At 39.2% G+C, this 24,758-nt stretch overlaps 2 protein-coding genes across 4 annotated transcripts; both read right to left on the bottom strand.

Annotated features, from left to right (window-relative positions):
- Positions 1-11,902: 11,902 nt before the first annotated feature.
- Positions 11,903-12,277, bottom strand: LOC146330675 (histone H2B 1/2). The gene has a single exon (XM_084714238.1). The coding sequence runs from the start codon at positions 12,275-12,277 to the stop codon at positions 11,903-11,905; it is 375 nt and encodes a 124-aa protein (XP_084570364.1).
- A 3,023-nt stretch (positions 12,278-15,300) lies between these two features.
- ndufs8a (NADH:ubiquinone oxidoreductase core subunit S8a) lies at positions 15,301-23,773 on the bottom strand. Of its 3 annotated transcripts, none has more exons than XM_084716198.1 (8): positions 23,672-23,773; positions 21,150-21,205; positions 20,572-20,637; positions 18,874-18,963; positions 18,628-18,736; positions 17,433-17,496; positions 17,097-17,225; positions 15,301-16,020 (listed from the first exon to the last, which is right to left on the bottom strand). In XM_084716198.1, exons 2-8 carry the CDS (start codon positions 21,190-21,192, stop codon positions 15,889-15,891), a joined length of 633 nt encoding a protein of 210 aa, XP_084572324.1. In that variant the 5' UTR covers positions 21,193-21,205; positions 23,672-23,773; the 3' UTR covers positions 15,301-15,888. The 3 variants fall into 3 exon arrangements, with proteins under 3 accessions (XP_084572324.1, XP_084572327.1, XP_084572325.1); XM_084716201.1 differs by having other exon boundaries at positions 21,150-21,216; positions 23,684-23,767; XM_084716199.1 differs by having other exon boundaries at positions 23,606-23,680.
- Between the last annotated feature and the right edge of the window lie 985 nt (positions 23,774-24,758).

Below are 24,758 nucleotides of genomic sequence, written 5' to 3'. Positions count from 1 at the left end.
TTTCAAAGAACGTTTTTCCATTTATCATATAAATTCCATGCAGAACCAATTTGTCTGCTGTTCGTTTTACTGTTGCTCCAATTCCATCAGGGGCACCCTTGCCATGGGATGTGGGAAAATAATTCCACGTGGTCCTGGTGAAGCCAAGTGTGGGCGGTACATCAGAAAGGAGAAAGAAGTTCTTTTTGTTCTTATACTGCTTACTGGGACCATCAGACCAAAAGTGCACAGTGGTAGCTGATGGATATTTTGTTCGAATAGCATTTAGGACTGGATCCATGTGTGTCCAGATTGCTGCTGCATCTTGCCTCTTGGACTCTGAAACTGTGCAAAATGCTGCCTTTTCACCTTTAGTGTAGTACATTCCAGTATGCAGATTCAACTGTGGCAAATTTTGGCTGAAATGACAGGCTTGAATTTCAGAGGCATACTTGCACTTCCAGGATTCAGAGAAGTCAACATGCACAATGACTGTGTTCTCATTGCAGGTCTCAATTAAATTTCTGTGTGCTTTTGTCTGATTGTGAACCAAGCACGCATGTGTTGTGGTCTCATGTCGAAGCTTCTCTTCATATGAGTGCAGCAGCTCAGAGAGAGGCCCACTGTGGATGTTTGGTTTCATGGTGAAGTGGTCCCCAGTGGCTGTTTCTTCTTGGACTCTTTCCCACTGTCTCCAGTCAACATTAATTCCACCTTGCTCTCGAGCCAGAACTGTGTGCTTGTTGAAACACCGTAAACAGGTGCAAAGAAGGCAGGCCTCACTGGGTGAAGAACAACAAACCAACTCAAAGCTGCCCTCTGGTTTATTTGACTTTACAACACCTGCTGACTTGAGAACCTGAAGCATTAAGGATGCATTTTCATGATATTGACACAGACATGTCTTCCTATCAGATGCTGCATAGCACGAAAGGAGGAGTCACTGAGCTTTATTTCTGGGTTGCTATTGATAAACTCAAAGTGGAGGTTTAGGATGGAGGCAGTTAGAATCGTCCGTTGATGTTTTATCTTGTTTTTTGTGATGGTGTCATTTTTATCTGTAGTGATGCGAGAGGAGTTTATGAAGAACTCTTGAACTGTCTTTGTGATACCTTGAAGAAATGTTACCTTTTTCTTAGCATTCTTTTTCTTTTCACTCATAATTTTATACGTCAAACCAAACTGGCGAATCTTATGAAGCAGTCTATATTTTTTTAGGATCCTTCCAGATAATGCCAGTTGTTGGTGTGCTGATTTTGCTTGTTTGTGCAAAGTTTGTTTTTTCATTTGAAGTTCCTGGCAGAGAACGTTGTGGAAAAGAAGAGTTCGCTTGATGTTGGGATTTCTAAGAAGGCTTCCTGACAACATTCTCTCAGTTTCTGTCTGTGGAGAGTCTATTTGTGCTTTATTTCTATTTCCTTTTTGTTTGTCATTTGATTTATCAGTGGTTTTAGCTCTCTTTTTACGCCATTTTTGCTTTCTCAATCTGTTTCTGTTTCGTTAGCTTCTTAATTTTCTCTTTTAAAACCTTTATTTCCCTTGAATGCCTCTTCCTAGTTTTTCTTCTCTCCCTCTCAGTTGCAAGAGCACGTCTGCTTATTGTTGGCTCCTCAATACTCTGGTCTAGTGGACTATCTGGGTGTGTGTCTTCTTGCTGCACTGCATTCTGCATAGCCCTGCATTTTCTAGATCTGCTCTGAGCATCCCTCCAATACCTTCTCTGACACCTCTGCTCCCTCTCGCACAGCTCTCCTATTTGCCTCATTTTCTTCTCTTGAACCCTCTTCTTCCATCTCTGTCTTTCCCTCTCTATGGTTTCACTTCTGCTGTCTGGATCACTGTTTAATTTCTCTCTTCTCTTTCTTTGATACTCCGTTTCTCTTTCTTTGCTCCTCCACTGACACTGACTGCTTCTTTCCAGCCATACTTGCCTGCAGTACAGATAAAAGCAATAAATACAAGTTGGACCTTAACTGGGAGATGACCTGCTTATGTTAGCTAGCTAATTAGCATATGTAGCTGTTATCCTTTACATATAATGACTTTCTATAAGCACTTGTCAACTCTGTCAGCTTATGTGTCACCTCCGTCAGACAGAAAACCTGACAGAGTTGACATCTCCCCCAGAGTTGACAACATGACATGTTTTCCCATTTTAACAGTGTCTTGTACACTGGAGCCATTTTGTTTTTTCCCCAGTTGTTAGCTAGCCTGCTAACCTGAACTAAAAAGATAACATTTATTTAAAAATTCTTTAATAAGAATATTATAATGGGAAGATGGAGTTGACGTGTCAAAGCTGTGACTGCAGTGATATCAACATTGTTTTATTAAAATATCAAATGATGTAAAACTTGTGTTGTCTCACACTGTTGCACCCACCAAAAGCAGGAAACACCAATGGGGTCCTAAAGGTTATAGCTGACCATGACTTTGCCTGATTTATTCAGTTATGGTATGTTATTTCATATTCTATTTAATGCTTCAGTTCATTTGACATTCATATTTATCCATTTGTAGCACTTTTTAACATTTTTTGGGGAAGTTAACCCTTGTAATGTCCTGCTGAGGACAGGTCAAATTGCATGTACTTTCTCAGTACAGAGCCTGTATTTTAACAAAATGTGATGAATTCCTCTTCTAATATATTAAATCAATTTCATGAGTATACACAGGTGTGACAGATTTGACTTTTACGGTGTTTTTATTATGAATATTTTTTTTCATTTTTAACATAAAGAAGGCTTTTTTATGTGGGACATGTTTTGTCCCTTACCTCAAGAATCACTGAGTCAATAAAAGTGTAATTGACGATGAACCACAGAAATATGCAGATCATAAAACTGGGCAGATCTCTCTCAGACTAATAATTTTATTTTCTGATAACAGCCATAAACAGTAATAAATTACTGTATATAAGGTAGAGGTCTTAGTCAATAACTCCAGTAATCAAATAATACACTCTTAACTTTCTACATTAAGCAACTCTCAAGAGTTAATAAGAAGATGATTTTGGACTTGAAAAGTGTGTGCCAGTAGTTAACATGCTTTGTAATGTCACTAATCTACAGTATGAGCTCCTGCTTTGACCCCAAAGAGCATATTGTGATTGTTATTGATGTCATCCTGGGTTTTATCTCACCCTGGACCTGACCAGAGCACCACCCTGGAGACAGTAAACACACACACACACACACACACACACACACACACACACACACACACACACACACACACACTTCATCTGTCCAAATAGGGAAACACAGTTGCAAAACAGCTTTCATATGTGTGTCATGTGACTTTCAGACAGATCGTCTTCCTGAGAAGCTGGTAGTTTATTAAAAGTGTTCACATTATGCTGGTTTGATTTGTAGATGAATGACTCCATTTGGAGCATTGATGTGTGTCTGACAGAAAGAAAGACAAGAAAGGAGCTATATCTCTGACAGTTTGCCACTCTGGCTCTGAGAATGAAATATCATTTCCAGGAAACTGTCGTTTACCTTGGTCTTTCATGAACAAATCTCGGGTTACAGTGTGGTCTGATGTCAGAGGATACTATTACAGAAGATTTTCACTTGATCAACCCATAGTTTATTCAAAGTGGTGGGAAATACACGTACTGAAGTACTGTTTGTACAGTTCTGAGGTACTTGTACTCTGTATTTTCATTTCCTGATACTTCATACATCCACTTCTACTCCTTTACAATACAGAGGGAAATGAGATTCATTTAATAATGTCAGTTACTAGTCACCGTGCAGAATCAGATAATCAACAAATAAATTATTAAATGAGCTCCACCTTTACCTTTACTAATGTCAGGTGTATCGATACTAAAATATAAAAAATATATAATTTAAATTGTGAAACTGACCAAGAAGTACTTTTGGTACTTTAAGTCAAATTTGATGCTCATGCTTTTCTAGTGTTACTTCATTCAAGGGGGAGCCCGATCTTACTAAGACACGTCTCATGTACATGCATACATGGAAGTGTGCAGCAGCGCAGTCAATCATGGGGTTACTGTGACAAACACTCTACTGTCACCACTACAGGCAGTTCATACAGTCAGTAACATTTCATAGACGCTACATAACAACATCATAAGGCTACTGTTTAAAAATAAAAGAATAATCAGAGAAAAAAAATCAATAAAATGAAAATCAGGAAATCTGCTGGGGGACACAGGCAATGCTTCTTCTGCTTCTTATTCACGTCCCGTCAGGAATCACACATCACATGGTAAAAGCTGAAACACTGTTCAGTAAACTAACTGTTCTTGTGCTGTTTGACAGAAATAAAAAAAAGAAAATATAAGATGTAACACTGTAAATGATGTTTGAACACTGTGAACAATGTTTCAGAGCTCTTTAAAGTTTCGGGGGAGCTTATGTGATTTTCAAGGGGGCAGAGCTCCCCTCAGCTCCTCCACAATTCCAACCATCCTTGTAGGTATTCCTGCATTGTGGCGTTGCTCGTCATTCTGAAGTTACAGATCTGAGTACTTCTTCCACCACTGTTTATTCATCAGAGGGTGTCTTGGAATGATAGAACATTGTATTGCCCGCTGCAAATGAATGATAAGTTGTGGTTTAATTAATTACATTATAGCAGTTGGATAAGATGTATGTTTGCATGAAGTGATATGACCCCAGACTACACTTCTGACTTGTGGAGTAAACTCATCATCTGCATGCAGTACAGAGACCTGTGGGAAGAACACAACAGGAGCCAGGTCCTCTGGAAGTAAGGGACAAATTAGGGGAAAATGTCCAACGCTGATGAGACACAGCAGCGTCTTCTGTTTGTCTGAGATCAACTGAAACAGCTGATGTTTGTTCTGTCTGATGTTGTATTATAGAAGTGATTGAAATAATTAATTTCAATTTGTGTGAAAGGACAGAAAACCAGCAGACTGTCATCAGTATCGACTCTCAGTCCAACAACACAAAGGTCCTTTTTAGGACCACAAAACACTTCAACTGAGAGCTGCGCTCCTGCTTCTTTCATGTTTTTAACATGTTAATACAAAATCATCAGGGCCACTGTGATTTAGAATTGCAGATTATAAGATCTATTCCAGAGTGAACTTCATTAATGTCATTATTAAAGGTGACCAGACAGGTTTGCCCTCCTGGAATATGATCATTAATCACTACATATTGGCTCCAAAATGTTCTAAAAGTAGAAGTATTCATACACAAGGTCCATTTCACAGTTACATTCTATTATTACTGACCAGGAGAAGTTTTAGAGAGGTGATGGATTTCATAATTCCTGCCAACTCAAAGTGAACAGTGGTTGCACATACACCTGATTTTCTAAGTTTAAACTTTAAGTGGCTGCTGTAACACCACCATCAAGACTATTAGCCCACAGTGCTAGCTGAAGTTTGACACAGGACTGGACTATGTGCAAAGTTTATTAGTTTATTGTTATGCATGGGAAGACAGATTTCCTTGTAGAAGAAGAAGAAAATGAAGAAATTCACAAAAACAAGACAAACCTGCAGCAGAGTTATCTGGCTGCTCACCACAGGATGTCAGCAAAGCACTGAGCAATCCCACTGAGAGGAAGGAACTCGACCTGAATCTGGGGAAATCTAATTGGAAATAAAGGAAATATTGTAATTTTTCTTTCCACATTGCATTTTCTAATGTGAGAAGCAGCCAGATGTTAAATTTAACACAAAAATATTTACCCTCAAGTTTACTTGTTTCTGAGTTTCTGGGGAGCAACACCCCTGTTCAAAAAACAACACTTTATTCACTGATTTGGGTAAAACTGGATTTTGGTTTTATGACCTCAGATGTCTTCTTCTTCTGTTTCGTGATAGAGGTGACTATAGCTTGTTTGTTGCTAGATTAGCTAAGTGTAACTGCTAGCTGCTGTTAGCAGGCAAGAGAAACAAGAGGAACAGGTTCAGCAGCAACAAAACATGACTGGTCACTGGGATAAAAAACAGCTCCATGTGCTACAGGGTACACAGCACCAAGGTTGTGCCGAGCTCCCAGCATCCCGGGGCTGACTGAGCTAACTTGCTTTAGTTCTGGCTGCTGTTGGCTCAGTTGGCAGACTCAGCCCTGGGCTGGTGGGAGCTAGGAGTGTTCCTGGCAACTAATTTCCCTGTCGATTAAACACAATTTAAATGTGATTAATTTAATTTAGACTAGTTGACTAGTCTCACAGAAAATAAGCACTCAGAACGCAGTCAAAATTGAGCACAATTTATTAATTTATCATGTTAAACACTGTCCAGCAAAATACTGTCTAAGAGCCATTTGAAGCTGTTAATCACAGTCTACAATTGACATATTTCAAATGCTGCTGAAATGTGTGCCAGCCTGCGCTGTGCAATACAAATATTGTATATTAATTTACAAAACTTGACAGCAGCTCACTAAATGCTTTACCTTTTCAGACTGAAGAGGATTACAATGTCTGTAGGTAAACAACTCTGAGCTGATGTTAGCTGCAGCCTCCTCTCTCCTTGCATTTTAATGCCTGTGTCGGTGCTGAATGTGCTCACATGTTGCTCTAGTTGAGTGGTTATATACCACATTCAGTGTTGCTTTAGCATGGTTAATGATGACTTGGCCTTGGGTTGGTGGGAGTCAGGCCTGGCAGGAACATCATGTCAGTACTATAGCCTATAGGCTGATTGCACAAACACTTCCAGGTTCAACGTAGCGCTGCTCGAGTGTTTCCGGCTCAGCAGACGTGACATTCCACAGCCAGTGTTTACAGGAGTTTCCAAAGTTAAACATCACTGATGTTCATTTGCAGAATTACTAAAACTCCAACCAGCAAATTAGACAAAAGTTTTTCTTATATGCTGCATCATGTATACACAACTATGAAGGTAAGAAAACAACTATTAACTGACAACCTAACGCCAGCTAATGTCAAATACTAACTGTTAGATTCTGTTGTACGTTTTTCTATGACATTAACTAACCAGAGGTTATATTTCTTTTTTTCTCTCTTTCTTCTTGCAATTTAACACCAGTTGTGGTTTCTCACACCCAATGCTCCTGTGTGGCAGGTACTGTTGTGTGCAGTCATAAAGTGCACATTATTCCCAACTCAAGATACCAGTTGTGCCTCCTGTGCATAGCTGCACAGAATCTGAGCAGCAATGGCACAAGCCACAATCAATGGTAACTTAAAAGTCTTGTTATTGGTCTCAATTTTTGATTTTGAAGTGACTCCTTCCACTATAAATGTCTTCTCACTTAGGGTGTGAGGCCAGGATCAATCAACTCCATGGTCTTCATGGTACTTTGAGCCGTAAAAATGTAGTTTCAAGGCATGTTGCTATTTGTTCATTTGCTGTTTTCCTTACTTTATTTTTCCTTGTTAATGTGCTGGGTCACCTTAACAGTTCTTTGTAGGAGTGGATTCTAAAGAGGCATGGTGGGTCCCTTACTGGGACCCACCATGCCTCTTCAGAATCAAGGAGGCATATGCAAAATTCGGCATCGAGAACAGGCCACTTGTGACCACAGTGAACATGGGACTAGATAATCCAAAGGTCAGACTTAATTTCCAGGAAACAGATCTATAGCAGTTCATAAAAGACAACACTTTTGTAAAGTATAAATATATTTGAACTATAAGACATTCACATTAAAGCACTTTGAGCAGCATCAGCATCAAAGTAACAGATCTGTCATCAGATATTGTTGGCTGACATGCAGAAAATGTCCAGGTTTTAGTGGTGATCTCAACCACAGGTATAAACACAGTCATCAAACTGATGAGTTTAGACTGTTAATATATGAATAAAGTTTCACTGTGAGATTGCTACTATTGACACTGACTTGCTGTTGTTGAAGTGTAAAAACACACAGGCCACTATATATCCTGGAGTCTGGCTCATCTTTCTCTATTGAAAATCTTCTGTGTGAGCACAGAAAGCAGGTTTAGTTAAAACTTGTGAGTTTGTTAAGCCTGAGATGAGGGAAACTCGGGCTTTTCTGTTTCAGAGAGTGAGATTTAAACTCTTTAAACTCTAGGTCAGTTACTTTGGTTAGAGATTAGTTTGTTACCCAAGGACTATCATGGATTCATCCTCACCTCAGAGTGAAAACACTGTAGATATTAAGACTGCTGACAGGTTGTCTTCAGTTCCTATACACTGAAACATTTATTGTAGATTACTGTAGAAATCCCTTTTCAAATAAAACACATCAACGAAGCTACAGACATATAAGACACCAATTATTTGTCATACTGTGATTAATCACACTAGTGGAACTAGATTTCTATCATAGTTATCATATCATGTTGGAGATGAAGTGAATATGTCTGAGTGACGATGTTTTGGTGCTGCTTATACCACTTTAGGATCAAATGTAAGTATGTAAATGTAAGTTTTTGAATATCGTCTGCAATTGTTTTCATATTGTAACGGACTGAGCGATGTGATGTTAACTCTATGTGTTATGTTCAGCTACAGTCAAAAGTTCTGTTATGGCAATTACTGAGTTTTCCGTAATGTCAGTGATTCGTGTGTGTGAGGTAAGCTGATGAGCGGGAGTTGTTGAAGGAACTAAAAAATCGGACAGGTTTTTTTTTTTTTTTTTTGGCGTTGGCTACGGCCCACAGTAGCCTGTGTTAAAGTTCAGGAATAAAAAGCCAGCAAACCGAGTTCACGTCTCGTAGCCTCATTGTTAAGGGACGCTACAATATGTGTTGACTGCATTTCATATGTAAATATTAAATATTTAAACACACTGAAATACAGGATGCTGTTGAGCAAGATTTTAAAATTTTGGCCTAAAATAGATGCCTAAAATTTACAGTTTAAATCTACAGAACCATTATTACTGGGTTGGACAATCAGAGGTCAAAGTAAATTGTGTTTTATCTGTTTGATTCATATTTTCATCTTCAGTTGCTGCATTTTGTTCCGTCAGGTTACAGTTGATAAATATATTTAAAATTCAAATGATTCCAGCACTTTATCATCCATTAAAGAAATTCATGTTGGGTGAATAATGAATGAATAAAATGTGTTGACCTCATGACTCCTTGCTCCACTCCACAAATAAACAAATGTCATGGTCCCCATTGTTAAGTATTTATATGCTCTATTGGACTAAAACAGAGGCACTGTCTTTTATTTACCCATTACCTTGGTGAATCATAGTGCTGGAGCTTTACTGATGATGGCTTTCATTTACCTGCTTCGCTCAGAGTGAATGTACAGTTGACTGAACTAATTCTATTCAGCTGTTCTGGAACCAAAAACTGTTAGTTTCCCATCTCAGGCTGAGTCAACTCACAGTTCAGGATCAGACACAGAGATTGATAAATCTGCTCTCTGGAACAGGTCCCTGCTTATATAGAGCACAATAATCAAACAACAGCTTATTACAGATCTAAGATAAGATAGGTAACAGACACATACATTCATAGTAAAAATTCTACAATGCAACATAAACATATATGGCTGCACCTTAATCTTGTATGCATGGGATAGGATGATGGTGCCATCAAAAAGTTTGTTCTCCTTTATCTTCCTCATGACACACTCCTCTAGTACTCTAAGTCTGGCTATGCTAGCATCTGCGTCTGCTTAGACAGAAAAGGTTGGCGGTACACCTTGCATTTGCAACAATTGCTGATTAGGAAGGCCTTGTCTACCATCACTGCCATGTCTTCTGTCAGCAGCTCAGCTATTATCTCTTTATCACTAACTGAACCACCATACAGCTCAGAGATGGATGTCTTGTGCGGTGCTATGCCAACCAGGGCTTTCATGGTGCAGTGGGGTTTGTATATGGAGTACATCTAATTTTGATGGAGGGGTGAGGACGGTGTGTGACACCTTAGCTCTGTGCAATGTAGGATCACCTGGGTGGGTTAGCTTGCACTTCTGCAGGTGTAAGCCAAATGCATACAGTGGCTAGAAAACTTGTCCATGTTGCAATAACGTGGCTCGCTATGGATTGGTGGATTGGTGTATGTTGAATCGGTCCGTTTTCTTCAAACCAGCTGACGGATAACTGAGGAAAAGAAAGAGCTTGTCAATGGGCTGGAGTAGCTGTGTCTGGGAGGTAAGAATACAGAAAGAATAAAGGTTACTCCTTAAAGGAATAGTTCAGATTATTTGAAGTGTGGTTGTATAAGGTACTTATCCATAGTCTTTGTATTACCTACAATAGATGGAGGTTGACTCACCCCCAGTCTGGAGAAGCAGCAGGCGAAGCTAAACAATGTATTGCTATGGACAGGGTCAGCAGCATCATGAATTTTAGACACCTAAAAAAATGTTATCAGTGGAGGCAGCAGTAAACCTGGAACTCCTGTGTTGCGTGAAGTAAAAATTTCTGATTTTGTCAAAACAGTCTGGTGGCTTTGGACGGTGTCTTTTTTAAAAAATACATGTTGCTGCTGATGGTGTCCACAGCATTGCTTAGCTTCCTCCACCAGTCCTCCTGCTGCTTCTCCAAACTGAGGGCATGCAAACCGCCATCTACTGTAGGTAATACACTGACTATGATCATTATATATTAAGATTGATGACAGGATTCTTTATAATGAACCCATCATGACCTTGGTGAATGTTAAACAGCTGGAATATATGCAACTTAGGTTAACTTACCTGGTATAGAACTGGATGTCTGCATCAGAGCCAGCAAACCGCTGTAATCCAAACTCTCACTGGAGATGCAACTCCTGTACCTCCTTACTCAGCTCTTCTACTTCTGTGGACACATGTCCTGCAGCTGACGCAGACATGTCCACTGAAGCTGGTTCAGGGACTGAGCAGTAGTCGTGATCATTTGTGACACCGACGTGTTCGTCTTCATCCTCAGGAGGAACTGCTTTAATGGGCCGCTCTACTTTCTCCCACACACTGCGCTGTGGTGCTTCAACAGCATAACCCTAACCCGCAAAATGTTTTGGTACAGCACCTTTAACAAGCCGTCTTCAACCCTTGAGGATTGTTGGTTCTATGAGCTGATCAGTGGCAAAATGTCTGCTACAGACCTTGGAGTGAGAAGAGATGGTAAAATTATGTTATTATGTTTATTATATTGTTATATATGGGTCAGAAAGCCATGAAAACTTAGTACTCTGTTAAGTTTGGGTAATGCTTTACAAAGTGGGACAGAGCAGTGCTCTGAGTATTTCTTCACCTGTTTTTGAAAATGTCTGATTTTGAACACTTGCCTGTTCATACTCAGGTGAAATTGGTCTCAACTTTGACGCTGTCGAGAGCTGCTAGCTAGCACAATGTAAAGAAACAGACTGGAAATGAACGAGCAGCATTGTTCAGAATTGTAAGTATGTCACAAAGCCTAGTGCAAGTAGCGTGTTCCCTGTTGTCCACTTGTCTCCGAGGCTGTGTTGGTACCAGAGCAGATTGGGCATGTATGTATTAAATATGTATGTATATGAGGCCTAATGCATTAATCTAGCGCCCACTAGAATGCCACCACTGGCATTTTATTCAGACTAATTGTGTATTTGTTAGACCCTGATGAAGACGTAGAGTGGATATGCATAGATCTGTCTGTTTGCCTTTGCTTGAAGAATAAAGATATACTGCAATTTCACCAGAATGTGAGGAGTGCCGTAATGTTTTTTCCCCTGATTTCCTGGAGTTCATCTTTACCTTCCTCACTAAAGGGCCATCTGACAAGCCACCCGAGCCATGCAGCACTGAACTTGAGGATCAAAAAATCATGTCTCACACCAGAGACAACCATATTTTTTCCAGTGGTTGGTCCCATTGGGCACAGCAGAAGGGATGTTTCTTTGCCTTTCTATGGAAGACTGACTTTGGAACAGCATTTGTACCAATCCACTGTTGGCGTTGGCGTTCACATGATGATTCTGTGCTCTTCAGAGGAGGTGATGGCTCTTAGAAGAGCTGTTAGGTTGAAGGTAGTTGAGCAGCAGCTGTTTACTTGGAGCTGGTGTACTTGGTCACAGCCTTTGTTCCCTCAGACACGGCGTGCTTGGCCAGCTCACCGGGCAGCAGCAGGCGGACGGCGGTCTGGATCTCCCTGGAGGTGATGGTGGAGCGCTTGTTGTAGTGAGCCAGACGGGAGGCCTCGGCAGCGATGCGCTCAAAGATGTCGCTCACAAACGAGTTCATGATGCCCATGGCCTTGGAGGAGATGCCAGTGTCGGGGTGGACCTGCTTCAGCACCTTGTAAACATAAATGGCATAGCTCTCCTTCCTGGTCTTTCTCTTCTTCTTGCCTCCCTTGCCGGCTGTCTTGGTCACAGCTTTCTTTGAGCCCTTCTTCGGCGCAGACTTTGCTGGCTCAGGCATTCTTCTCCTCCTTTGGTGCGCAGACAAATACACTTGCCAGGCAGGAGTAGCTCTATTTATACATTCTGAATGCAAACACAACTGTGTGGTCCCCCTCTTGTGATTGGGTCGGCTGGAGGTAGTCTGCGGAGGACTGTGTTTCCATGGTAACCTGCCTTTGTGAAAGGTGATGTGCAGTGTGGAGACAAACCGGTCATAGAGGAAGGACATTAAGGAAAAAGATGTGGTTGCACTGACTAACAACAAACATCAGTTCAAAGTGGAGAATTCCTTCAGATGTGACTTCAGTGGCTCTAGTGTCATCCTCAGCAGTGGGAGCAGCTCTTCCACACATGAACAACATGGAGGTAAAACTGACAACTACATTCACTCTAATTCTGTGAATCACTTTCACTGAGAGGCAAGTTGGATTTTGAGATGAACACAGTGGGCAGCTCTGTGGTGCTGTTTCTAGAAACCTTATGTTGTATTGTTCTGATGGCCTTTCTGAAACACAAACTGAGGTTTGTTTTTAATATCACATATACCGATTCAGTGGGGGCTTCTAAACAAGCCTTTTGTTGTTTTCATGACACTATAAGACAGAAATGGTGCTCATCAGTATAAGTTTTTTTCAGAGTTTTTTTTTTTTTTTCTCAAAACACATTATACAGTCAAGCATGAAATTATTCATACCCCTGGGAAATTTTGACTTAAAGTTACTTTTATTCAACCAGCAAGTTTTTTTTTTTTTTACCAAAAATGACAAAGGCTTCTCCCAAAAGATAATAAGATGATGTACAAGAGGCATCATTGTGGAAAAAATTATTTCTCAGCTTTTATTTACATTTGAACAAAAAGTGGCATGTCCGAAATTATTCATACCCTTTGCAAACTGTCACAGTCTATGGGAAAAAAGTTCTGTACCATCCCAAATAGTCCAAGCTGTTCTAAAGCATCCTAATTACCCTGATTCATTGGGAACAGCAGTTTTAATCAACTCAACAGGTGAAAAACAGCAGCTCTCTGCAGGTGGTTTGTGAAGAGTCATGGCTAAGACAAAGGAGCTCACTGAGGACCTGCGGCTGCACATTGTGGCTGCTCACAAGTCTGGAAAGGGCTATAAGGTCATATCTAAATGTTTTCAAGTTCCAGTGGCTACAGTGCAAAGTATTATTAAAAAATACAACACATTCTGCACTGTGGAAAATCTCAGAGGACGTGGTCGAAAGCCAAAAGTGACACCTGTGCTGGCCAGGAGGATAGTGAGAGAGGTGAAAAAGAATCCAAGGATCACCACGAAGGCCGTCCTGGTGAATCTGGGCTGTGCGGGTGGCAACGTCTCAAGGCAGACAGTCCAACAGACACTGCACACTGCTGGGTTCCACGGACACAGACCAAGGAGGACGCCACTTCTCCAGATTACTCACACAAAAGCCTGCTTGGCCTTTGCAAATGCTCATCTGGACAAAGAAGAAGACTTCTGGTCTTCTGTTTTTATGGTCAGATGAAACAAAAATTGAGTTGTTTGGCCACAATGATGTATCCTTCATTTAGCATAAAACAGGAAAAGATCTTAGCAAAAAGTTAATGCATCTCTGGACAGAAATAAATGTTGTGACAATGCAAAAGCTTATCAAAACAATGCCATGGTGAATGCATGCTGTACTCAAACCTAAAGGTGCTCCAACAAAATATTAGAGTGTGTCTGTTACTTGTGAGGTTCGGAAATATCTTGTTATTACTTTCCATTTAAACTCCCGCCAAATGTTAGAATTGTTCGTCAAATGTGCCTCACTACAGATTTCCCTCCAGGTGTGTCATGAAATGTCTGTGTTCATTTCCATCTCCCATTTCTCCTTTATTTGTGAACTACTGTTTGGGGTCATTGATAAGAGGACTGAGTATATTTTAGCGATAACTTTTTTAACCTCATTCCTGATTTGGGTCTCTGTGAGGAATTGTTCTATCAGAGTTGGCATTTTCACTTTTTCCCATTCCTTGTGCTTCGTGAGAAAATGCCTAAGTTGTAAAAATCTGAAAACTTCAGACCTTGGCAACGTAAACTCCTGTCTTATTTGTTCAAATGATTTAAGCTCTCTATTGTGGAGGATTTGATGTAAGTAATTAAGTCTGTGTTCAGACCATTTTTAAAGCCTGTATCTGTAAGTGCTGGTATAAAGCTTTTAAGATAGCCTACTAGCCCTTTAAGAAATTTGCTTTGACAGGCCAAACGCAATTTGGATAGCCCTCCAAATTTTTATGGTTTCTCTAGTCCACTCTCCCATTTGAGTACTTTTTAGGGGAACATCTAAGAAGGGTAATACCTTAAGGAGTATCTGGCTTAGACTGTTCTCTATGTTTAGCCATTGTGTATATGAAAAATCCCTAATCCATGACACTAAGGGTCTCAGTTGTGCAGCCCAGAAATAATACTTCAAATTTGGGAGCCCCCCCGCATTTGATTTAACTAATTGTAGTGTTTTTAATTTTATTTGCGGCCGTTTTCCCTGCCAAATGAATTTTGAAACAATTTTATTCAGTTTATCAAATGCAGAAAATGGAATTCCTAGAGGTAACATCTGAAACATATAGAGTAACCTAGAAAGGACATTCATACGATTTTTTTGTGACTTTAAGCTCAAGCCGAGTGCCATCCAGTTCCAATATATTGGAAAGAAGGCAGACACACCAATACCAAAAACAGCACTACCAGTAAAAGGAAAAATGCGTATTTTAGATAGAAACATAAAGAACCACACTGAACTGAGTTACTGTGATTTAATTAGGAGCAAACAATACTTTTCGCCCGTAGCTTCTTCAGGTTTGCTCAACAGAATCACATGAGCACCCACAGGTGTGCTTAATATACTTGATCCCTGAGACTGGCTGTGCAGAGGAGTTTTATTTATATGTATTTTTGACTCAGGGGAGAGCTGTACTTTTAGAACTCAGTTTGGTGACCTTGAGATGTAGTTTAGCATTTGTTATTTTTTTGGTACTTCTTTATCCAAAGTCAAAATGGAACTTTAAAACGCAACACATTTAGTGTTTGTTTCAGAATTTTTATTATTTGAGTCAGGGTGGAAACATCACTTAGACCGTAAAACTCTGCACTGATATAACAATGAGCCATGTATACCTGTGTGAGACATCAGAAAAAAAAATCAATCCAGGATGAAAGTCTGCCATCAGTGTACAGCACTGAAACTGTCCCAGCATGACTCAGTCTCTTTCCTCTTTTATCCAGTGGGACTGTGCAGACACAAGCACAGCGTCCTCACTGGATGACGGCAGACTGGACCACGCTGACACAGCTGAACTGTTGTACAGTCACAGACAGCCAGTGTAGTATTCATAATAAATATAGAATCCAAACAATGTCATGGGAACATCTCAAAGTATATTCATCATATCAGAAAGACACTGACAGCAGAGGAAAATGTGTTGGTAATGTTTTAAGTTGACATAAAATATGCATCAGCAAACCCCAAATCCAACCATCCACCACAGCTGAGTGTGTCTTCTTACAGTATGTACAGTATGGACGTATGTGTGTGTCAGAGAGGTTATGCTGGTATGTGCTAACTGTACACTGTGTGTAGGGGTGTGTGTGTGTGTGTGTGTGGTGTCTATCGGTAGAGGTAATCAGCCTTTATGTTGGCAGCTATTTCTGCTTCCCACTTGTCTCCATTGTTGAGGAGCTTCTCCTTGTTGTAAAGCAGTTCTTCATGGGTTTCAGTGGAAAACTCAAAGTTAGGACCCTGAAGGAAGAAACAAAGAGAGACAGGATGGAGGGTGAGGGAAGAGGAAACAACAAACTTAAGTGTCTAACACTCTGAGTGGCCCCTGGATTTATTTCACCCCTATCAGCAACTGTAGTTCAATTGTGCAATAACTCAACTAATCAACTATCTGCGATGCATTAAGTATTTCCTACACCAATATACAGCTCTGGTAAAAGTGAAGAGACCATGCAAAATGATCAGTTTCTCTGCTTTTACTATTTATAGGTATGTGTTTGAGTAAAATGAATATTTTGGGTTTTTTTCTATAAACTGCTGAGAACATTTCTCTCAAATTTGAAATTAAAATATTGCCATTTAGTGCATTTATTGGCAGAAAATGACAACTGGTCAAAATAACAAAAAAGATGCAGTGTTTTAAGACCTCAAATAATGCAAAGAAAACACGTTCATACGTTCATTTTTAAACAACACAACACTAATATTTTAACTTAGGAAGAGTTTAGAAACAACAACGCAGCATTTTTTCTCTGGTGGCTTTTCCGTCTCGCTTCCACAATAAACTGCTGAGTTGTCCACAAAAATAAATCACTACCACTGATGAAAGAACTAATTCCTGCAACACTCAAGAGGTGCCACAAGTCGTCATGTAACCAGCAAGTTTCTACAAATGCTCTTTCCTAACCTGGCACTTGTTAAGGGGGGACATGCTGACGCAGTAGTCAAGTAGTACATTGACTGTAGGCTTTCAGAAGTGAAAGGATTGAAATACAGTGATTAAAATATAATGCATGCATTTCATGTGGACGTGAACCTGCAAGGACAGAAGGCTGCTGGTGCTAACCCTGCTAAAGTTAGCCACAATCTGGGCAAAATAATGGTTTTACTGAGTTGATGTATTGTAGGATAATGTGCAATGTTCATAAAGCACAGCTCAAAACATCACACTCTTTAGCAGCATTTAAAATACAATTTGATTATGGAAGAATATGGTTTGAAATGACCTTATCAAGGAATAAATTGTGCTAAATTATCACAGTTTTGAACTTAAGTCTGACTTTGCACTGTACTGTAATGCAGGTTCATACACACACCTCTACAATGGCATCCACAGGACACGCCTCCTGACAGAAACCGCAGTAGATGCATTTGGTCATGTCGATGTCGTAGCGAGTGGTTCTCCTGCTGCCGTCAGCACGAGTCTCAGCTTCGATGGTGATGGCCTGGAAAACACGATGTTGGTGATGAAGAGAGAGACAATGACAGAGATCTGCCTCACTGTTTTCTCTGCTTTGTTATCATGTGTTTAGAAATGTGTATATGCAGTCAAACAACATCTAGTGAAGTTTCTTTTATGTCTGTGTGTGTGTGTGTGTGTGTGTGTGTGTGTGTGTGTGTGTGTGTGTGTGTGTGCGTGTGTGTGTGTGTACCTGGGCAGGGCAGATAGCTTCACACAGTTTGCAGGCGATGCAGCGCTCCTCTCCTGAAGGATACCTGATGGAACATTGTTTCAAAGACTTTGTTCAAGTTTGTTGAATGGCTGACCTGACCAAGGTTTTGAGATGCTTTTCAGGTAGCGAGCGCTCACTGCCGTAGCCCAGCAAAGTAACTCTTCTCTGCTTTGAACGGGTGGTAGCAAGACGCAACTCCGCCACCTCAGCTCCTTGCTACAAGCTCCTACTATCCCCTTAATGTAATCTCATTTTCAATTTTGCTAATTGGTATCCTAAAGATTTATTATTTCAGATAATGTTGAAGCTGATGTTGCTCAGACTGTTTCTCCTCATTAATAGACGTGTTCTCTGGTGAAGAATCACTCAGTGAACTGAGACACAACAAAATCAGCTCCTGTGTCTCTTCTGTAGTTCATGTGGCTGTCATGGTGGCAAAGCAAATGAGGGTCACCCAATATTTGGAACTGATATTCACTTGCACAAAAAGTAAACATCTTGGTGTCAAAATTTAAAATAACAAACGTCAACACAAACCTTGGCAGACTGTTGCTCATGATGTGTAACAGTGTAGAGACAGAAAAGGCAGTTGCGTCAGTGCCAAAGTAGCTCATTTTTAATTAATTTATCTTATTGGCAACCAAGAAAAAAACACAGATTCCACTAATCATAAAAAGGCTGAAAACTGCATCTGATAATTGGTGGACAGTTAACAATGAGCCACAGGGGTAAGTTGAACCATCATAAAATACAGCAGCAATTAAAGGGCTGAGCACAGTCACAAGAGCTGAAGCCACCCTCCCTCTTTCTGATGAAACAGTGACAAAAGCTCGCTGTCTGAAAGCACCTTCAAGACAAGACCAAAATTCTGTGCTGGAATAAGACTTTTCAATACATTTGGAGTAAGAGAAACAGTGAGTGAGAGCACAGGGTAGGTTATACTCAAACAGAACCGATTCATATGATGTGTTGTCTGACCTCATCTAGAAACAGAAATGTTCATGGTGGTTCTAAACAGCCACAACCAACAATCTTTGTTTAAACAGTTATTCACACTTTTATTCTGAGAGACTGTTTGTTTGTAATCCATTTGCCTGACATCACAATGTATGCATTTTATTTTCACACAGTAAAGTCTGCCATGACACACCATCCACTGAACAGTTGTCCTTACCTGCGCAGGGCGTGTTCTCCTCTGAAGCGTGGCGACAGTGGACCCTTCTCAAACGGGTAGTTGATGGTGGCGGGCTCTCTGAACAGGTAGCTCATTGTCATGCCCAGACCTGACATCACAACAGCACAATCAGTCACGTGTCAGCGAGAAAGAACACGTGCTGATCACGTGGACAGAGAGCACTTTTCAGGGAGAAACATTAGCCAAAGCACTTAGTCACATTCACTGTGTTAATACTGAGCTGACCTCTGAAGAGCTCTGTCCACAGCAGCGTCTGAGCAGCTCGGTCTGTGATGGACTTCATGTCTGTGGGGATCTCCTGAGCGTTCACATACTCTGCACACACAAACACAGTCAGGTGAGAGAGCTGCTGTTAGTAAGAGCCATGACAACACTGTGCTGGGATTGAATAGGTCCATTCCTGTGTGAAACATTTATGAGTGTCACAAAAGATTAAATCACTGTCATTAATCTTTGAGTCATTTCTCTTTTTTACTCATACATCATTTTTATCAACAAAAAAAAAAAACACACAAGTGTTTTATTGTATTTGTCCACTCTGGCCTTATTTGTGAATAAGTAATAATGTTGCACAGTAACTGAACTTTCTTTTTTTCAATACTTTTTTTAATTAAAAATGATCCGGGATTAGACTTTCCCTATATTCGGTACTTTCTATGGTTTAATGTTAGTGTGCTCGCACAGAAACTGAAGCAAATTTCTGCCTCAAACAACACCGAGGGTGTGTGTTTGAGCTCAGTGCAGCTTCTGATTGAGCAGCACACTCAACAGACTCCGGTTGTTTCTGTTACGTCTCTCCAGTCTCTTTTCTTTTCCACCTCTCCTCTCTGTACATCTGAGCGGTCACAGGGTAGAATACAGGCTACAGAACAGTTTACTTGTTGAGAAGCTTCGTTCTGGCCCCAGTTCTCTCCTCCAAAGCTACCCAGAGCTCAGCAGCTGCCTGTGAGCGAGCCATGGCTCTGTCCCTTTACTCTACACCCAATTTTCAACTTGCACTTCATATAATGTTGCCTGCCACTCTCTATTAAGCGAAAGTTATTTGGGGGTCTGTTTTTAGCACTTTTTAAAACATTTCACAGCTAAAGAGCACAGACTTAATAGCACTATCTACATGTCACTTCTAAACTACAGTAGTTCTGTAGTGTCAGACAGAAGGGCCAGTAAAAAAAGGAACACTGACTCCCACTGTAAAGGTGACCACAGTGAACTACTCAGAATAAAATAAGAGCAGGTGCAGAAGCAGGAGCTGAGCTATAATACATAATACATTAACATTTGACCCAGTAAATATAACTACAGACATATCATCCCTGTAGACATTCTGTTTCTGATCTGTTAGGTATTGAGTGTCAAACTAGTATCGTTTCAGTCTAAAGTATCATGTATTAGAGTATCATGGTATTAAACTGGGCATTGGTATCAAAGTCCATATTTTGGTATCATGACAACACTAATATGGAAAATGTATGACACTTCCCTGATATAGTGTCTTCTGGACATCAGATATTTATTTGGCTGTTTGGCAGAAAGAATCATTTGGGCACCAGAACTACATTCTAGTCAAAAATCAATTCATTGCAAGTGAATCTACTTATTGTGGAGGTTCCACTGAAGAGGTAATGACATGCAAACGTGCACCATCGATCACTTTCAATCAGTTTTGACAGTGTTGACTATGTAAGGGATCACAGAGAATTAGAGGCCATCATAATAGTATACTAAAATGTGTCCTACCACCCAGTTTTATATTATCTTTATATATCAGTGGTTTCCTACTGGAAACCACTTTCTTGTGGCATGGTACGGTGGTGAGAAAGTTCAAACAACACAATCATCATCACAGAAAACATTTCATCACCAATCCCTCCCTTCCAACGATTGTTTGAATGTTGTGTGTTTGTGTGCTGGAGTGGTACTTACTGAATCCTTCCCTTTGTGTGGACACACTGAAGGACCTCACTAGATTCTGGCTGGCCACAAAAGAGCCTGAAAGTAAAAATACATCAAAAGGGGCATTAGCATTAAGATTGCTATAGTAGAGACATCCGTTGCACAGTACTGGAATGCTTTCCACTGATGATAGAACTGAGGGATAAAACAGGTGACTGTCCTTCTGACATGTGTGTAACAACATTATGACAGGTGTATTTTTTTGACATGGCTCATATCATTGACACAACTCTGAGATTTTAAAATTTTTTGCTCTGTCATTTCCAAATGAGTCCAGATGTTTTTGTACTGTGAAAACAGGCAACTACTAACAGGTCCTTCTAGACTATGAATGAAATTGGTATAATGTGTATGCAGGCCACAGCAACCAGACAGACTGACAAGAAATCAAATTTTATGAGGTTGTTTGTCACATTTTATCCACTATTCACCTATATCTGGTTTAACTTAGTCTTAATCTGGACTTGTTTTAATCTGTTTGTACTCACATTACATGTATTTTTGTGAATGTAAGTGAATACTTAATTGTTTTGGTTGAGAAATCTTACCTGGCCTTGACACGGAGTAAAGTAAACGCAACGTTGCAGCCATCACGTTTTCAAAGCTGAAACCAGACACAATAACAATGAGGAATAATTAAAACATTTTTATCTCATATTTATTACTTGAAACAAATACTGGTCTCCTACATATAGAAGTAAAAATCCCCTTGTAAACACTGTGATAAACAGTAAATTCAACAAATTCACTGTCACATGTTGCTATTTTCCAGACTGCTGTAGCAATAAATGCAGTGTCAAAACAAGAGTGTTTGACTGGTCAAAAGGGTTCTCTCATGTCTCAACAGTGCCTATCTCTGGATCTACAAATGCACAATCACTTTTGCTCTATATTTTCCTGTGATATGTGGTGCAAAAGTGAAAGAGCTTGGAATTTGTCTTTTGTGAGGAAAAAAAAAGCATCTGAGACTCAAAGTGGCAGATTCCAGCAGTTGTAGTTATTAATAGGGTTGTGCCAATCCCAATACTGAAAATGTCTCTGATACTGCCTATAATGTGGCATTGGCGTGTATGTAAGTCAACGCATCAATCTGCATAATGCACTGGCCACAAAATGGCACCTTGTTGCAGTGAGTACTTGGTCTATATATCAAACATAATCTTTGTTATTTAATTGTGAATACAAACATTGTTATTTCAATCTTTATTCCCGAATTTGATTTAGTTTTGTGCCCATCTGAAGTAAAACCCAAAATTGACTTTAAGAGTTGTCATTTTTTGTGACTGTCTGGATTGGATCCAATGATCCAATAAAATAGTCAGTATCGGTATCAGTGCCATACTGGTTAAAATCACTGGTTCAGATACAAGTATAATTTGATATGATCAAATAGCCTAAACTAGTCCCACAGATTAAATTCTTTTAAATTTTGAACAGTGCTGACCAATCAAAAATGCTGCTAAACATTCAGTGTGAAAAAAAGTTTAAATAAAAAGAAGCAGCAGTATTACAGAAGTCATGTTTGTGTATTTCTCATTTCATGGGAGTACATTTGTTTCACAGTTTAAGTGTTATGTTATTTTAAGCAAGCAAATATACATATATATATACATACATACATACATATATATATATATATATATATATGTATATATACATATATATATATACATACATACATACATATATATATATATATATATATATATATATATATATATATATATATATATATATATATATATATATATATACATACATACATACATACATACATATATATATCAACAATTTACTTGTTAAAGAGAGGAATATGGTATGGAGCCATCCCTACTCAACACAGGCTAGCTATGTATTTATGCTATGTATGCTATTTGTTTATTATTAATGATTAATAGATTACTGGATGTCACAATGTTCAATTATCAAGTCAGGGAACTGCTAACAATTTTAAAATCCTTGTACTGACTAATATGCAGATTTCTGGTAAAGAAATATCTAAGGGGAAAATGGTATTAGAATTTCTCGTTACTGACACGCTTGCACAATAAATCCAAGAAAAGAATATTTGTGAAAAAATATTCTACAAGAACTCTCAATGCATGAATTCACAAACTGATTTGCAGAGTGCGCAAATTTTGTCCATGACTTCACATTTTGTGATAAAGGTGAGTGAATATTTTGCACCATGTTCACTGCAGCAACTGTAGTAAAATCATGAGTCTGAGTGTCTTTATTTGTTATTTGTATAGTAGGATTGTGGACCTACGATGTGCAGTTTGAGAGGGTGTAACTGTTATATTGTGTTTGTAAAAAGAAAGTTTGAAACTCCTAAAGCACTCTTCTCAGAATTCAAATTTACTACTCATATTTTACAACTTCAAGCTCCACTGTCGCAGGTGCTCTGTAGTTTTGCTCTGAGAATACCTTCATAATAAAAGCCCTATGACCAACTTTGAACGTTAGTTTGATGAAGCTAACGTCAGGTCCTCTGAGGTTACACCTGCTGCTGCACCACAAACACTCACTGACACTGGTAAACACGAGCTGTTGTACACGGTGGTGTAACGTTATGTTTCTCAGCTGCTGACGCCAACCTCATCTTACTGTGTTAATAAGTTATATAATGAAGCAAAGCAAACTAACTTTAATGTGACCTCTTAACGTTTACAGTTGATTTGAAGTTTTGACCTAAGCTAACCCTAATGTAGCTAGGTTAGCACTTCGATAGCATGCAACATGACATTCCTTAGCTAGCCAACACACACAACATAAATATCCCTGAAACCACTTCACAACAAATCATAACTGCACTGAATACTATAAATTGTAATTCTGTTTAGTGAATGAAAAGAGCAGGTTTGCTGATGAGAAAAGCTAGCACTGGTTAGTTAGCCGGCTTACAGCATACTGTCAAGGACTTTTGCACAAAGGTCGCTTGAGGTGATTTAAGACTAATTCTCATAATTTCAACATCAGTTACAAATGATATTAAATTAACTACCTGATCTGACGTGCCGGGACTTTGTAAGAATCAAGATTTTAATCGTTTAAATGGTTTTATACTCACTGAAATGTCGCTATTTGGCCTTCTGAACCAGAACAGCGGACGATTTGCAAAACGGACCTTGCGTGTACAGGAAGTCACACAACGTGATGGCGTCATGCACGTCCAACCGACGTACCGGCCGGATTGAAAAACTCAGCTATTACAATCACATTGGCTGTTGATGAATGAAATGAATGAATGTTTTTTTTAAGAAATTCTGTATCCTTATTTATGATTTTTGTAATTGTTATTTTACGTTTTATGATGCTTAATTTATGTTTAGTTTACACCTTATTATTGATTGATTTTTTATTTTGTGCCTTTTTTGTGATGTGTTTCATAACTCTTGTACTGTCTGTTAGCTTCATCATACAGGATGATAAGTCCTTGATAACTGCCTTAATGTTTGTACTTTGCTTGTTTGAGTAATAATAATACTGATGATGATGATGATAAAAACAAACAAACAAACAAACAAAAACTATTACAACCATACTGGGGGTCCTAAGCAATGGTACAGCAATATACACAAGAAGATACAATATGTCTTCCTGTTGTGATTTTAGAGAAAATCCTCCCCCAAAATAACAATTAGAAATATGTTAAATTACATCTCATACCCAACAGTGTCTTATAGAAATTCAGTTTCACAATTCCTAAAATTCCCCATACTTCCCCAAGCTAAATAAATCCAATTTAAAATATAAAATGATGTGTATCCATTCAGTGATTTGTTAAGACAGGGAGTGGGTACTGAAACCAATAACTGTGTGTTTTGTGATGATACTGACCCAACTGATCATTTATTTTTCCAGTGTATGTATTCTGAAGCCCTGTGTGCTGATGTGCATGATGGAGTTTACCAACGATTCTTCACCTGGAAACCTTCTGCCTGAAGGACTTTATATATCATGGACAATTACAAAGATACTTTTCTGGTTAATAGCATGTTGATCCTTGGAAATTTTTACATTCACAGGTCCAAGTATATGAAGCATTGTATTTGATTTTAAAGCCTCAGCCTTTGTAATTGTATTTATTTATTCAACTTTCTTTTATATTTTAATAGTGTTTCAGTTTCACTTTGTTTTGTTCCCTCTTCACTCAT

The sequence above is a fragment of the Lutjanus erythropterus genome, chromosome 3 (assembly GCF_056507025.1).
Source record: "Lutjanus erythropterus isolate fLutEry1 chromosome 3, fLutEry1.hap2, whole genome shotgun sequence".
NCBI classification, from domain to species: domain Eukaryota; kingdom Metazoa; phylum Chordata; class Actinopteri; order Lutjaniformes; family Lutjanidae; genus Lutjanus; species Lutjanus erythropterus.
Note: the sequence above shows the minus strand (reverse complement) of the source record. Positions and strands in the feature narration are given on the sequence as shown.

Excerpts from the sequence above, each read along its gene's own strand:
- ndufs8a (XM_084716201.1), bottom strand. The coding sequence starts at position 23,767 with ATGACGCCATCACGTTGTGTGACTTCCTGTACACGCAAGGTCCGTTTT. Across the intron at positions 18,964-20,571 it reads CACACAAAGGGAAGGATTCA|AGTATGTGAACGCTCAGGAG; the intron begins GTAAGTACCACT and ends TTGTGTGTGCAG. Across the intron at positions 17,497-18,627 it reads GGAGAACACGCCCTGCGCAG|GTATCCTTCAGGAGAGGAGC; the intron begins GTAAGGACAACT and ends ATGTTCCATCAG.
- LOC146330675 (XM_084714238.1), bottom strand. The coding sequence starts at position 12,277 with ATGCCTGAGCCAGCAAAGTCTGCGCCGAAGAAGGGCTCAAAGAAAGCT.